The sequence below is a fragment of the Pteronotus mesoamericanus genome, unplaced genomic scaffold (assembly GCF_021234165.1).
Source record: "Pteronotus mesoamericanus isolate MK-2021 breed Mesoamerican mustached bat unplaced genomic scaffold, CSHL_Meso_final contig_702, whole genome shotgun sequence".
NCBI lineage: Eukaryota > Metazoa > Chordata > Mammalia > Chiroptera > Mormoopidae > Pteronotus > Pteronotus mesoamericanus.
In genome coordinates, this window is record NW_026555239.1 from 2475805 (window position 1) to 2490907 (window position 15103).

Sequence of the window (15103 nt, forward strand, 5' to 3'; positions counted from 1 at the left end):
AATGTTCTGCTTGAAAGTGCTCACGTTCTAAGCTAAAAATCACACACCCAGCCTGGTAGCGCCCCTTAGCAATCTAGATTCTGTTTGTTACTCCCAAATCTAGACCGTACCTCAAACTCCTTTAAAATGGAGAGGGGGCGGGGGGATGTTTAAAAAGAGAGGAAGGAGGTTTGCCCCAGGGGTACATAGTGAGTCAGAAGAGTCCAGGACCAATGTTTCCAAGCAACCCATTTTTCATCTTCTCTCTGGCCTTCCTGTTCTCCAGCTCTCTCTCTCTCTTTTGTCATATGAGAGCACAGACAGAGAAAGCCATCTCAGGCCACCCCCTTCCTCTTCTCAACGGAGGAAGACCTGCAGCCAAAGAGGTCAAATAACCTGCCCCGATTACACGGAAATTTAAAAAAGACATAGTAGAAGCTAGGTCTCTAGGCCTCTTTTCAACACACACACACACACACACACACACACACAACAAGTCACTTTGCAAGTGAGAATAAGGGCAAGAATAAGAGGAGGGGGAACGTTCCAGACCTTTCTCTCTCTGTCTTGCAGTGCACTTTGTTTTGCTTTGTTTTTTAGTGTCTTGAAGGGGAAAACAGGCAGCCTCTGATTAGTTTGGTTTCCTTTAACTGAGTATTTTAAATTCCATTCTGGTGCCTAAAAACAAACTTAATTTCCAATTGTAAATGGCATAAATAATATTTATGCTGGTTTTCTAAAGAGCTACCAAGACTGCAGACTTGCCATGTAATCACATCAAAACCAAATGCCTTAAGCGTGCCAGACAGTGAGAGGAATGCGGAGAGTCATTCTTAAGATCCAAACGAGTGCGAGTGCTGCCCTTGGCCCCCTGGAGAGAGATGTGCAGGCCTGGCCCCCTGCTGGGAGCCTGCCCCCTCAGCGCCCAGCTCCTGGGGGCAGGGGGTCCCTACATCATCTATGAAAGACAACTCAAACCACACCCCCACCCCAGGTTCGAGGTAGGGATCTCCACCAGAACATACTCTTTTTTTGTTAACCTCAATAAACAACCACAATTAAAAGAATTCATTAACTCTATAAATAGTTATCGAGCACCTACTCTGTACCAGGCTCCTGAGAATCCAGTGATAAATGAGAAAGAGAAGGATGGCATCTGCAGAGGAGCCCAAATTCATGGCTAACATTTGTGACGGGTTCCCTAGTACCAGATGCTTTGGGTAGATTGTTTTCTTTTTCAATATCATGTTCCAAAATGGCAATGATTTTTATTTTAAAAAGAAAACTGGTGGTAATTTTAAAACATTAGTATATATGCAAAACAAGCATAAAGAAGAAAGTTAAAAATAATCTGTTTTGTTTTTAACAAAAAACATTATGCAGCCCTGACCAGTGTGGCTCAGTGGATTGGGCATCGTCCCACAACGCAAAAGGTCACTGGTTCAATTCCCACTGGGGCACATGTCTGGGTTGCTGGCTGGTCCCTGTTCGGGACGAGTGCAAGATGCAATCGATAGATGTTTCTCCCACATATTGATGTTTCTCGCCCTCTCTTCCTCCCTCTCCCCCGCTCTAAAACTAAATAAATAAAATCTTTTAAAAAAATGTTATGTGGATTGGTAGATGATAGAAAGATGAATAGGTGATAAAGCAAATGCAACAAAATGTTAACAACAGCAGCACGATCTAGGGCATGCGAATATACAGTTCTTTCAACTTTCCGTACGTTTGGACATTTTCGAAACTGTGGGGGGCAACAGTGACCATGTTTCATTGCCTGTCTTTCATCCACTGAGTTATAGGCTCACCTGTCTCAGCCCCCAGGCTCACAGGTCCTCCCTTCTCTTATTTTACATCATCCTTGAGAATCTGAATTCTATGGACTGTTTCCCAGAAGAATATTTTTTAAATTTATTTTCTGGTTAACCGCACATTTATCAGCATTTTGCATGCTCAGCCCTGACAGCGGCCCCCGGGAAAGCACCCTCCCTATGCCCAACCTCAGCCTAAAACTCTGTGCTCACCCTCAGGGGCCTTCCCGACACTCCGAGGCAAGATCCTGGGGGCCTGGGATCTGGGACTTTGCTGGGGCTGTGGAGACATGGGATTTCTCTGCAGTCGCAGGACCCAGAGTGGAAATGAACATCGAATGAGTGAAGAAACACTGCGCAGGCTGCAGCTAAGGTTGCCCAGTGCGCAGGCCCCGCCCAGGACACAGCAAGGCATCATGGAGGCCGGGCCGGGTAGACCTAAGCCCCGAGCAGGAGATGCTTCCTGGGGAAGGGGTCACAAATGATGTGCCTGCTGGTTCCTCAGAGGTCAGGGCGTGAGTGGCCTGTTCTCCAGCAGCCCGCTTGGGCGACAGGCCCTTGGGATGCATTCAGATTTCAGGGGTCCACGTCACAGCGTGGTGGTCAGGCATCTCAGGTGGACAGGCCTGGGCTGAATTCTGTCTCTCTGCCTCTTTCTCAGCGGTGTGGCCTCAACCAAGTTGCTTCCTACTCTGTGTTTGTTTCTTCACCTAAAAACATGCAAAAACAATCCCTATCTTACCGGACTCGTGGGAGGGTAAAGAATCAATATAGACAAAGTGCTTGGTTCATGGTAAGAAGTGGTGGCTGTTTTTGCTATTTCGGCTTTAACGTGGGGATGCGGAACACTGCTGCCCAAGGACATTTGGGCATTGGAGTTTCCCAGAAGACACCTACTGCTGCTAGCCTTGAGAACTTTCTCTCTAAAGCACTACTGCCTCTGTTCCTCTTGCTGGGGTCTTTTATATATATCCAGCCATGTATATGAAAAATAGAGACATTTATTAAAGATGGTACAAGAAACATTGTACATAAGACAATGACATCTCAGTTCCCTTCAAAGTAGGCACCTTGGGACCTCACGCAGTTCTCCCAGTCACCATCAGCTGCCCTGTCATATTTTCCTGAATTTCATCGACAGTCTGAAATGTCTTCCCTTTCGAAGGTGATTTTAGTTTTGAGAAAAGCCACAAGTCACAAGGTGCCAAATCTGGGCTGTAGTGGGGCTGAGTCACCTGGGTGATTTAATGTTTCGCCAAAAACTCTGCACCAGACGTGATGCATGAGCAGGTGCATTGTCACAATGAAGCTGCCATTCGAGTTGCCCATAGCGGTGGTCTTCTGAGTCATCAGAATAGTATCTGCAGAGGAATGTTCAAGCTTAATGCAAAATTAGATGCAGATCCATTGCTCTACTTTGCTTAGTCTTTCTGAATGAGGCCGCCACACAGGACACATGCTCACTCAACAGTATCTACCGCCCCACTGACTAGTACAGTGGAGTCACCTTTGCTCATACATGCACATTCTAGTCCACTTTCCTTGGGTGCCAGGTTACATCGATATCACACAAACCATTCTCATTATATTAACAATGGCTGGACTTTTTCCAGACAAACCTTGTGTGTATGTGTGTAATGTGTTTTTTTTTTTTTAATTCCTCACTTGAGGACATGCTTATTGATTTTAGAGAGAGAGGAAGGGGGAGAGGGAGAGAGAAACCAATGTGAGAGAGAAGCATCAACAAGCTGCTTCCCACACACAGGCCCTGACTGGGGATAGAACCCTCAACCTAGGTGTGTGCCCTGATCAAGAATTGAACCTGTAATCTTTGGGTGTACAGGACAACTCTTCAGTCAACTGAACCACCTACCTAGGGTCTTGTTGGTGTCTTGTAAAGGCCCATTTACCATCTCAGACAGTTTAACTAGTTGGTGCCAAACTGAAGACACAGGGGGACAGATGCCCAGTCAAATTCCCCCCTGAATGATAAGTCCTCTTTTAAGGATCTGTGTCATTCCACTGGCCCTGGGACGGCAGAATCACCACACATTCACTGGCTAGTTCATTTGAGGCAAGATGCAGTCATCCAACGGGTTCAGCATCTTCAGCCATAAAATGGGAATGTAATGACAACAGTGTCTAACCTGACAAGTTGTCCAAGAGCGCTTCACTGTGAACTGTGCTGTGGGGATGGGAACCAACAGTTACTCATCTTCTACGAGAGCGCGGCTCTGCACTACATGCTTTACAGATATAACGTCACTGTAATCCTTAAAACAAATTTTATGTTGACTAGGTGTCCTTACCTTTATTTTACAAATGAGGAAACGGATGCTGTGAGATTGCGCCCACTCACACAGCCAGCAAGTGGTAGAGCTGGGACTCTAACAAGCCTTGGTTTTTCTAATGCCACCTTGGTGACATCTCCACCACACCACCCAGCCTCCCTGAGTCACCAGGCTTGGCTGGTGGCTACCTTTAGCCCATGACCTTGGGTCTATTGCAAGTGACTCAGGGGTCCATCTCCTATTAAACATTAGAATCTCCAAGGCTGTGCTGGTCAGAAACACTGAGTCAGAATCTCTGGGGTGAGGGGGAGGGATCAGAGGTCTTCACTTTAAATGAACCCCCCCCCCCCATAGTGAGTCTGAGGGCCACTGGACTCTGCTTTTCATTCGTGGACATAAAAAAATCATCCTCTTGCCCTGGATGGTGTGGCTCAGTGGACTGAGTGCCAGCCTGCAAACAGAAAGGTTGCCAGTTCAGTTCCCAGTCAGGGTATATGCCTGGGTTGTGGGCTGGGTCTCCAGTAGGGAGCGTGCGAGAGGCAACCATGTATTGATGCTCCCCACCGCCCCTTCCTTCCTTCCTTCCTTCCCCTCTGTCTAAAAATAAATAAAGAAAATATTTTTAAAAAATCATCCTTTTCATGCCAGAGGCCACTTTTTTGTTTGCTGACCGGGGAGTAGCAAGGAGAGACAGCACCCAAGGAGGGAAGAGTTTGAGAACTCTCAGTGCATGTCTATTTTTCCCCGTTTCAGGACTCCCTCGAAGCACACAGGGCAAAGTGTGGGAGGCCATGTAAAACACACAGGCTCAGGAGTCAAACTTGCCACCTTGGACGGGTCACTTAATCCTAAGGCCCAGCTTTCCATCTGTAAAATGGGCATGCTAAAACCAACCTTCCCAGGTTACAGCGAGAATTACATACACAAACAGCATCAGTTTCTCCTCCCTCCTAGCTTTGACCACAGTGTGTTTCAAATTTGTCTCAACAATGTATCTCCAGTTCCTAACATTGTGTCTGGCACCTATGTGTGTAGAAGAGATAACATTTGTAAAGATAGTCAGCCAGGCTCACAGCTGACACTCAATAAATTAAAAAAATACGTGTACATATATACACATATACATACATACACACATACATACATACATATGTGTGTAGGTAAAATGAAGAGGGGAAAATCTGAGAGAACTCTCAGGAAGCAGTGGTGCGAGGGATCGTAAGCTCGGGTGACACTGTGTTTGGAAGCTGGAGCTCTGGGTTCAAATCCAGCCTGGCCCTGGCCAGCCCCGGTGCAGTGCCTGGGTGCCTAGGCTGGTCTCTCCCTTTGGTAATCTACCCGTACGTTTTGGGTCTTCTAAGCAGCCTCAAATCCTTTCGGGAACGCTCCCATACAAAAATCACCAGCCGACTGAGGTCCGATGCCTCCCTGAGCTTCTGGTTCTCATCCGTGAAAAGGACACAACGCAGCTAGGGTTTTGGGGAGCCTTCAATGAAAGCTCCTGGAAACCCCTCTTTTTTTTTTTTTTTTTTTTTTTTTTTAAACACACGGGGAAGGGCGGAGGCGCTCAGCCGCACCAGCATCCGCCCAGAAATGCACAATTGCTGAAAGAAAAAGCCCTAAAAGGAAAGGACACTTAAAAAAAGTAGAGGTGAATTCCAGGCATGAGCTTTCCGGGGGAAAGCGGGACTTCCCCGCCCCCCGAGCCCCCAGGTGCGCCCCGCACCGCCCACCGGCGCCGAGCGGGGGAGCTGCGCTAGGACCCGAGGAGGAAGCGCCGCAGGGACCCGGACGCGGCCTCCGGCGGGTGCTGCCGCGAGCGGCCGGCCGAGCGGCTGGAAATGGAAGTGCAGCGCTCCGCAGCCACATGGACGGAGCTGCCGGGGCGGCGGCGCCGGGAGCAGGATGCGGCCGCCCGTAATTAAATAGCATTTACTCTTATTATTACTAATAATAATAACGTAATCATACCTCTAGTCATAGCATACCATTTATCGGGCTCGGCGCAGGCCCGCGGGGAGCGCAGCCCGGCCGAGGTGAGTGCAGCGCGCGGCCCGCGCGCCGCGGGGCAGAGGCCCGGGCCCGGCCGCGTCCGGGCGGCCGGCGGGAGGGCGCGGGGCGCGGGGCCCGGGGCCGTGCGGACCGGGGCGGGTGGGGGATCCCGGGCCAGGCCGGAGCTGTGCGGGGCCCCCTGAAAAGTGCATTTGGCGGAACTAAAACGATGCCCCCCCATTCCCATTTCCTCTTTTTGGGGGCACCTCCTTTCGGTACCCGTTTCCTGCCCCAAAGTTTCAAAGTTATTGTGCGGCCGGGGGCACCTGCCGCCGGTGATTCCGCCGCCCCTGCGGCTGGCGAGGGGGAGGGGTGCCCGGGGATTTTCTTCCGGGGGTGCTCTCGCCTCCGCGTCGGAGCTGTGGGGTGCGCGGATGCTTTGCCGCCCCCCGCGGTAGGGGCGCTGCCTTTTGTGTGCGCCTTGGCCCCGCAGCGCCGGGAGTTGGAGGGACCGCAGCGAGGGCCAGGAACCGCGGCCGCCGACAGGCCGCCCCTGCCGGCTGCGGCGGCCACGCGAGCCCGGGGATCCTGGGCCTGCGGCCGGGCCCGGAGGGAAGGAGTGGCAGGAAAGGGGGCGCGGTCTGGGCTGGGGGCATTTCCGGTCGCTGGATTTGTCCCTGGGCTCTGAGGCCTGAGAGGGGCCTGTCGCCGGGTGGGGAGCGCGAGGCGGGGGGACTGCGGGGCGCAGCTCCAGCGCCTGGGGCGGGGAGGGGGGTGCCGGGAGATGGGTGCCCGAGAGCTGCCAATCCCGGCCTCGGATTCCGCTCCCTTCCTCAGGGGGCCTCAGAGACCCCTCCGGGCCTGCTCCCTCCTTTTACCCATTTCCCTGTAAAATCTACCTGGCTTGGTGTTTATAAGGTACCTGGTTTGTGGGTGTCTCACAGAGACAAAGCAGTTTTCCCCAGGGGAAAAATTATGTAGGAACGATTCACTGACAGACTCTGAGGGCTGTGGTGACAACATGGCACTAGAGGGCAAGAGCAGGGTTTGGGCCCAGGATGGGGGCTGCAGGGGGGGGGGGCTGGATCCCGAGGGGGGAACTGGGGTCCCACAGCAGCTTTGTCAGGGACTTGATCCCTCTGGGGTTTTTCATTGGGACTTTGCTTACCAGGTGCCAGACTGTGAACCCGAAGTTCTTACCATTTTTTTCTGCACCTGTAATCCATCAAGGCTCATGAAAATAGCAGAATGCAGATCCTTGAATTTTCACAAGAATTTGGTAATTACAGTACATTGAGCAACTGTTGGAAGCAAACTTACAGTAGAATCTTCAGTTTCACTACCAAGACTCCCCCTCCTCACTCCTCCTGTACAACCACACCTCTGTGTTGTCTTTCTCCATGTTCACTTTCCGTAGAAATGATACTGGGCCAGCGCACAGTCGGGGCAGGTGTGCGGTGCGGGGTGCCCTAGGCTGGGAAGGCGACGCCTCTGTCCAGGCTCGATGAGATGGGAGGACATGAGGGAGATTTTGTGGTCCCGGAGTTGGGGTGGGGTTTGTGTTCCATGGCTGCTGTGAATTCTGGGCTCTTGGCTCTTTGTTTCCGATGGACAGTTAAGAATGTGGGTTTTGGCGGCTAAGGAGCCCTGTGGGATGAGCTAGTCTCTTGAGCCTCAGGTATAGGAAAGCTGAGGCATCGGTCAGTTTGGATGTGAGAGTCTGAAAATAATATTCCCTTAAATAGCACTTTTTACTTCATAACAAAAGGGCTTTTACATATGTTGGCTTGCCTACCCTCCACAGTTACCATGTCAGGTAGACGTTTTTCAGTCCTCATTTTCCAGATGAGAAACCTTAGGCTTTGAGAATAGAATGTCTCACTGGGAAGTCGCATAGCAGAGGCAGGATTCCTGCCTGGATTTCTGACTCCAGATCTTCAGCCTTTCCCAGAGCCCTGGGCTACCTGAGCAAGTTCCTTTTCAAGTGCCTCTTGTGAGCCTAGTGAGGTGCTCTGGGGCAGGCTTGGGGTTGAGTTTGTTCCTTGAATTTCCTGGAAAGAGAATGTTAAGTCTAGTGAATCAAGGAGAGAACAGGGAAATACTCAAAACTGCGGTCAGTGGAGAGAAGAGAGAGCTCTTTGGGTGACCTGGGAAAGTTAGGGAAGGCTCCCTCCAGGGAGCAGAGCTTGAACAGGAAAGAATGGGGAGGCTCGGCCCGGTGAGAAGAGGACCTGATTCCTGGGCTCCCCGCAGTTGCTGCTGCACTGGCCACGGACATGCGTTCCCATGCTTACAGTGGCTCCACGAGGTGGGGCGGTGTTAATCTTCATTTCACAGCTGGAGAACCCGAGGAACACAGGCTTCTGTGGCCGGTCCACATTCACTCAGCTGGACGTGAACCCCGACCTCTGTGTGACTGTTGAGTGTGCTACATTGGAAGTGGTGTCACCTCCAGTTGGTGAGACCATCAAACTGGACCACCTCCATCTTAGATATGGAGATGAGAACACAGACCGGGACAGTCTGAACTGGCAAATGCAGTAGCGGGGGGCGGGGGCTGAAGCTAAAAGGTGAGCAGGCTTTCCAAGGCCAGGAGCTTACCAAAATAGCGCTGTGTCCCAGGGCCTCGAGGGCTGGCCCAGTCAAAGCACTCTCAGAGATTTCTGGAAGGGAGACTGGAGAGGGCAGAATGGCCATGGAAGGAGGATGGGGCCCTGAGCGTGGAGACCTACGTTCAGTGTCTTTGTGCTGCGAGAGCCTGGCTGGGTGCCTTGGGGGAGCGTGTAGCTTACACAGGAGAAGGATACGGATGACTAACTTGAGCTACTCAAGGACAGCATCTGGGTCTGATTCACCCTCTGTGCCCCAGGCCCCCGTGGAGGTGCCGGAGGACGCGTTCAGCCATTGTGTTGTCAAAGTGAATTATGCCCCTCTGTGTATTTTGTCTGGGGTTGGAAGTTCTTCCTAGAGAAAGTGCCATTCAAATATTCGAAAGATGCCTTGAGAAAGGCGGCGGAAAGGGCCTCCCGAGGAGATGTACTGAGAGGGGCAGAGGCAGGGCCACGCAAAGAGGGGACAGGCAGGTCATCTGGTGCAGCCACAATACAGGCGGCGTGTGTGGGTTCAGGTCCAAGTCTGGCTCTGCCGCGGAGCTCCCTTGGGTTCTCTGGGCCTAAGTTTTCCTTTCTGAACGCAAGCCCTGAGGTTTGATGGTGTTGAATGGCAACCCGAGGGAGGAACCCAGTGTCTGGGGACTGGGACAGGAGACTGAGGCGAGAGGGGCTGGAGGGGCTTGTGAATCCTTCATTTCAAAGCCCTGAGCCAGCAGTTACCGCTGGCCAGGCTCTGAGGGATTGCTTTTTCCTAGATTCGCTCATTTAGTCTTTGTAACAGCCCTATAGGAAGGCACTAATTTTTACATTACCATTTTACAGGTGAAGAAACTGTGGCACGAAGAGGTAAATGTCGCTGTGTAAAAGGCGGAGCTAGAGAGCAAACCCAGGGAGTCTGGCTCTTGAGTGAGCCCCATGTGGGTCTAGCGGTGGCTGGGAGGGAGAAGAGGGGCCTGAAGGGGCCCAGGGTGGGGGCTTCTGATGGCAGAAGGCGCAGCTCTTCCCTGGGGAAGCCGAGCGGCCACCTGAAGCTGGAGCCGCGCCCCCCCCCCCCCACCATGGATGAAGTGGCAGCTCTGTGTTGGCTCTCAGGAGCCGCCACAGAAGCCAGTTCTTTTCATCACATTTAATGGCCCAGAGCAACAGGCTCGTTTTCTTGTCTCTGTCGTCCCATCTTGCTTATCTCCCCTGGGTAGTCCGCCCCCTGCGTGCGTCCTGATGGCTTCTGCGGGTGTGTACTTGCTGCGTCTCCCTCAGGCTGCGGAGGCCCAGGGAAGGGGCGGCAGCATCTCTGATTCAGAGCCCGTCTGCCCCAACTTCCCGTCAGCAGCAGCTCCTGAGCCCTGTGTCAGAGGCGGAGACACTGGCTTGACAGAAATGGTGGCAGTGGCGACGGCAGCCACCACGTATCCCATGCTGCTGTGTGCCGGCTCTGCGCTCGGCGCTTTCTGCGTCTTCCCTCGTTGAATCTTAATGACCCACTGAGGCAGGAGCAATGGTGAGCAGCCCCACTTCGCAGACAAGGAGACTGAGGCTCCGAGGTCGCACGCTGTGGGGGAGCGGGGGGTCCGAGGAGCCAGGCAGTGCAGGCTCCCAGGTCCGAGGCCTTAGCTTTCCTGCAGGAGTGACTCCATGTTATTCTGGTCTCCTCAGAGCTCCGTTCTTGCCGCTCTGGAAATCTAATTATCTGACATTCGTGTTGTGCTTTTGCCCATGGTCTTTCATTAATCATTTGACAATCCTTCAAGGTCGGCGAGGTCCCTCTTTTTTTTTTTTTTTAGAAGAAAACTAAGGGTCATCCACTCTCCAGGTCTGCCTACCCTGTCCACACTGTGACTCAGAAAGGGAACACGTGTTCGATTCCCGGAGACCCAGTGCCAGGGTCGGCCGGCCAGCAGCCACTGAGCCACTTCCGTGAGGGCCAAAGGGCAGGCGGGGGCCGTGACCCTCCCGGGGTTGTCAGGGGCTCCTCTGCGCCTCTTCCCCACAGCATTCCGTGTCCTGCCCTGTCCCTCCACAGGCAGAGGAATGCAGGGCAGGGAGTCCAAAGTCCTGAGCTGCACACCCAGCTCCAGCACAGGCCAGCCGTGTGGCCTGGGCACGATGCTTTCAGCCGCCTTGGCCTCAGTCTCCTGGCCTGTGAAGCGGCCTTGCTGACCCAGCCCCGTCTGCCTCGCGTTTGCTGGGAGTCTCAAATGAAGGAACTTTGAAAGATATAAATACCACCCAGTGCCTTTATAGTGCACGGTTGTGGTTGCCGTGGGCATTTAATAACGTCTAGGACATCCCTGAATCACCGCCACAGCCTTCTTTACCCAGGCCTGGGTCAGGTAGCCTCCCAGCTCATTTCCCAGCTCCCCCTCGGATCATCCATCCTCCATGCAGCAGCCAAAGGGATTTTCTCAAAATTTAAATGCGACCCTGTCTCTCCTCCTCTGAGCACGTTCCAGTGGTTTCCTGACATGTGCAGGACCCAGCGCTGTCCCTCCGGCCCGGCCCGCGTGCGGCGCTCGGACCGGCCTCAGCCTGCCGCTCGCACCCCGCGTCCTACTTGGGTTGCCTTCGCTCCAGCGCTGTCACACTGGCCTTCTGTCTTCTCCTTGGACTCTAAGCTCATTGCCGTCTCAGGCCCAGTGCCTTTGCTGTGCCCTTTACCAGGGGCACTCTTACCCACCTCCCAGGTGCCCATGGCTGGCTCCTTCTTTCGTCTCTCTCTTTTTTTTTTTTTAAAGATTTTATTTGTTTATTTATTTTTTAGAGAGGGGGAAGGGAGAGAGAAGGAGAAAGAGGGAGAGAGAGAGACATCAATGTGAGAGGGAAACATCGAGCAGCTGCCCCTCACACACCCCCAACTGGGAACCTGGCCCGCAACCCAGGCATGTGCCCTGACCAGGAATTGAACTGGTGACCCTTTGGTTTTTTAGGCCGGTGCTCCATCCACTGAGCCACACCAGCCAGGGCCCCTTTCTTTTGTCTCTTAAATGCCACTTCCTCAGAAGAGTCTTCCCTAAGCTCCCAGCCCACCCCCATCACTCTGTGGCCATGTTCTCTTTTTAGTTTCCTTGTAACTCTTACTGGTACCTTTACTTGTCTTGTGCATTTAACACTGACCTGTTTCTTTGTCTTGCCATGCCTGGTGCACAAATTCCACAAGGCCAAGGACTTTATTAACCTTGTTCCCCCAGTGTCTGGCAGAGCCCCTGGCCCGTGAAGATGTTCTGGGATGTTTGTTGAAGAAGTGAAGGCTAGTGGCAGCGTGTTCCTGAGCAGCCCGTGCCATAAAAGAATGGCCTAGACAGAAACTGCAAAGAAATTGGTGTGGACTGATGGAAAAGTGCTTTAAGGCTAATTTTGTAAGTTGCCAGGGGCTCTCAGTGTCCGGCTTGGCAGAAACACGAATTTATGACCTCCTGGGGTGGGGGGGCACACTGTGTAAATCTACGAATTGTCTTGCGAGGTGCGTATCGGCAGCTTAATGATGCAAATAACAAAAACAGGCTGGGAGAGGTGCCCTGCAAGCTAGTGCGGGACAGTGCTGGGATTGGAACCCAGGTCCGGTGGCTGCTTCCCTGGCCTTAGGCAGGGGGGCAGCCCGAGTAGCCCAGGAAGCTCTCCTGATGCCCAGCCGGTACAACCACGAGGATCTCCCAGCTCCCACCAGCAGGAGCAGTGACTTCTCAGTTGCTCAAAAAGCAGAACCCTTCACAATGTTAGGTGGTCACTCTGGGTGTTTTTTGTTTTGCTTTGTTATTCTTGTCTATAATTCTCAAGGGTTGTACAATGAGCTTCTGTTACTTTTCTATTAAAAAAAAAAAAAATTCTCGTTTACACATTTCACTTGAGCACCACAGCTGGCGGGTGTGGGGGGCAGGAACCTGGGCCCCAGAGTCCGAGACACGTGGGTTCGGCCCTGCCTGCGCAGCCTGGCCCTGGGCTCTTCGGAGCCTAAGGCAAGATCCTGAGAGTCGGAGCCTTTTGTGGCCAGAGTGCTGGGGCCAGGAGCAGGGACACCTCCACTCTTAGTTTAGTTTCTTGTGGGGCAGGGGGAGGCTGGGGGCAGTTTCCTGAGTGTTGGTTTCTGTCGAGGTGACCAGCGAAAAGTAAACATAGCACAAGTCCGGTGGAGCCGAGGCTGTGGGGCCCGCCCCCCCCCCCCCGCCGCCCCCGCCGCCCCCGCCGCCCTGCGGCTGCGGCCCTGGGCGAGGCGTGAGTGCCAAGCCTCACTTTTCTTTCTAAAGACTTTATTTTTTCAAGCCTTGCGTTTCTGTGGAGAGTGGGGATAATTACACCTACTTTTGAGATTATTGTAGGGATAAAAACAGGATTCCTTAGATCAGAGCTTCTAAATCGTTCCTGCGCTGCAGACCCCTCAGGAGGCCTGGGCAAGCCTTCACAGAACAGCTGTTTTTTAAAGCATTAAACATAAAATATGCAGGATTACAGAGGAAACCAATTCTGTGGAACTGTGGCCGGGCTTTGCTTTTCTTTCTTTTTTTGTTAATCAACGCACTAAAAAACAAGACCTGGCAATGAGTAATATAACTACAGTAATTTCGAAGCTGTGAGGAGTGTGAACAATATTTTGTTGTGTCTGTAGCCGCTGAGATGCAACCGGGGAAGCAGCGATTTCTAGCGCTGACACTACTGTGGTGTAGTGTCTGTGTCCATAATTGAAGGGGATGCTAAATACCGGGTATGGGCTAGTGAAGAAAACTGCCAGCGTTTTCCCATCCAAGTTCATGGACTCCTGAATTCTTTCCATGGGCTCCAGGTTCAAAACCCCTGCCACAGAAGGTGTGCGACACCCGGCGGGATAATCTCCAAAACTGAGCCCAGACCTCTCCCTACCCTCCTGGGAGTGGAGGGTCCTCGGGTGGGCGGGGGGGGGGGGCCTTAAGGGCTCTGGGGAGGGGACCAAGACAAACCTAGGCCGCTGACTGGTGAGGTCAGGGACGGCCAAATTAAACCTCTCCTGGTCTCTGAGTAAGCCACCGAGGGCTGGTGAGTCAGGAGAAGTGCCAGGGATCTTTGCAGATGACGTAACCTCAGGTAGCATTCGTGCATGTGGCAGGTCTGCAGTCTGCACTGGCGGCTGCTCTTTCAAAAACCTGGGACAGGTGAGTGCTCGGCGGCAGCATGTGGGATGCGACAAGAGGCATCCTACGGGGGTGGGGGGAGCACCGTTGGGTGGGGAGGTGCCTGGGTGGCTTCCAGAGTCCAACTGCCAGGGTTCACATCCCAGCTCCATCACTTACTAACTGGCAGGTAGTAACTCCTTGTGCCTTAGTTTTCTTATCTGTAAAATGGGGATGATAATAGTATTTTCTTCTGGGGTGTTGTGAGGATTAAGCATTGTTTAAAGTTCCTAGAACAATATCTGGTAGAAGAAGGTACCTAATAACTGAGGACTGAAATCAGCTTCTACGTGCCAATCTGGAATTTGTGAGGCTCCGTCCACTTCCTCAGAACAGGTTCCTGAGTCCTGTTTCGGCGGGCTCCCGGCGTGCTCCCGGTGTGGCCCAGATGCAGCGTCTGCCTCCAGGGAGCTCTCAGTTGGGGAGGAGGTGGGAACATGAGCTCGTGCAGGGAGACGTGCAGGGGCCGTGGTGCCAGAGCCAGGATGGGGAGGTGGGGGAGCAGGAGGAGCAGGGGGCGGGCTTCCTGGTAGGGCAGCCCCCGGCGCTGAGCTTTACTGAAGCCCTGGGCACTAGCCAGGGCGGGGAAGTGGGGGGTATGAAAGGTGCTCCGGGCGGAGTGGGCAGCTTGCTTGGGAAGCCGAGGGTCTGGCTGATGTTACCAGGGTGTAACAGTGCAGGCCAGAGCGGAGGCCGTGCCTCACGGTGCTCTGTGTCTGTGATGAGCAGCTTGGGATTTGTCCTCTTGCTAGTGGGAGTCACGGAAGACTTTGTTTGTTTAACTTTTTATTCATGGGAAGTTGTAAAAATAGCACAGAGTTCCCTTTGCCAGCTTCCCCTGATGGCAATATGTAGTTGTATCTTATCAAAACCAGAACATTGGCATGGGTAGCCTTACAGGTGTATTCGGTGTTCACCTTTTTAAGAAACCTGTGTTCCTGGGTGTGCACGCGCGCACCCGGAAGAGCTTGAGCAGGGGAGTGACACCGACATGTGTGTTGACAGACACCCTTGGCCACCAAATGGCAGCAGGTGGGACGGGGCTCACTGGAGGCTGTCGGTAAGAGGTGAGGCGGGCCTGAGAGGGGGGCCGTGGTTGTGGAGAAGGTGGCAGGAGCTGCGAGGGGAGCAGAGTTTCGGAGGTAAAGGTGGAAGGAGTGGGAGGCTGAGTGAACAGGGTGGTGGAAGAGCTAGGACTAGAGTGGGGGTTGGTGGAGGGGGCAGGTGAGGGAGCAGCTGCTGAGTTCGGTTTGGGATGTACTGAGTTGGAGGAGCACGCGATC

General features: G+C 53.1%; 1 protein-coding gene across 5 annotated transcripts in view; it reads left to right on the forward strand.

The window, feature by feature from the left end:
- Positions 1-5846: 5846 nt before the first annotated feature.
- Positions 5847-15103, forward strand: part of ZC3H7B (zinc finger CCCH-type containing 7B) — a 39694-nt gene continuing 30437 nt past the window's right edge. For 2 of the 5 annotated variants that reach the window (XM_054582438.1, XM_054582442.1), the window contains exons 1-2: positions 5847-6117; positions 11871-12038. In XM_054582438.1, the coding sequence (XP_054438413.1) occupies positions 12012-12038 (27 nt within the window). In that variant the 5' untranslated portion in view covers positions 5847-6117; positions 11871-12011. Of the gene's footprint in view, positions 6118-9507; positions 9532-11870; positions 12039-15103 lie in introns of all 5 variants that reach the window. The other 3 variants (XM_054582439.1, XM_054582441.1, XM_054582440.1) reach the window with 3 other exon arrangements.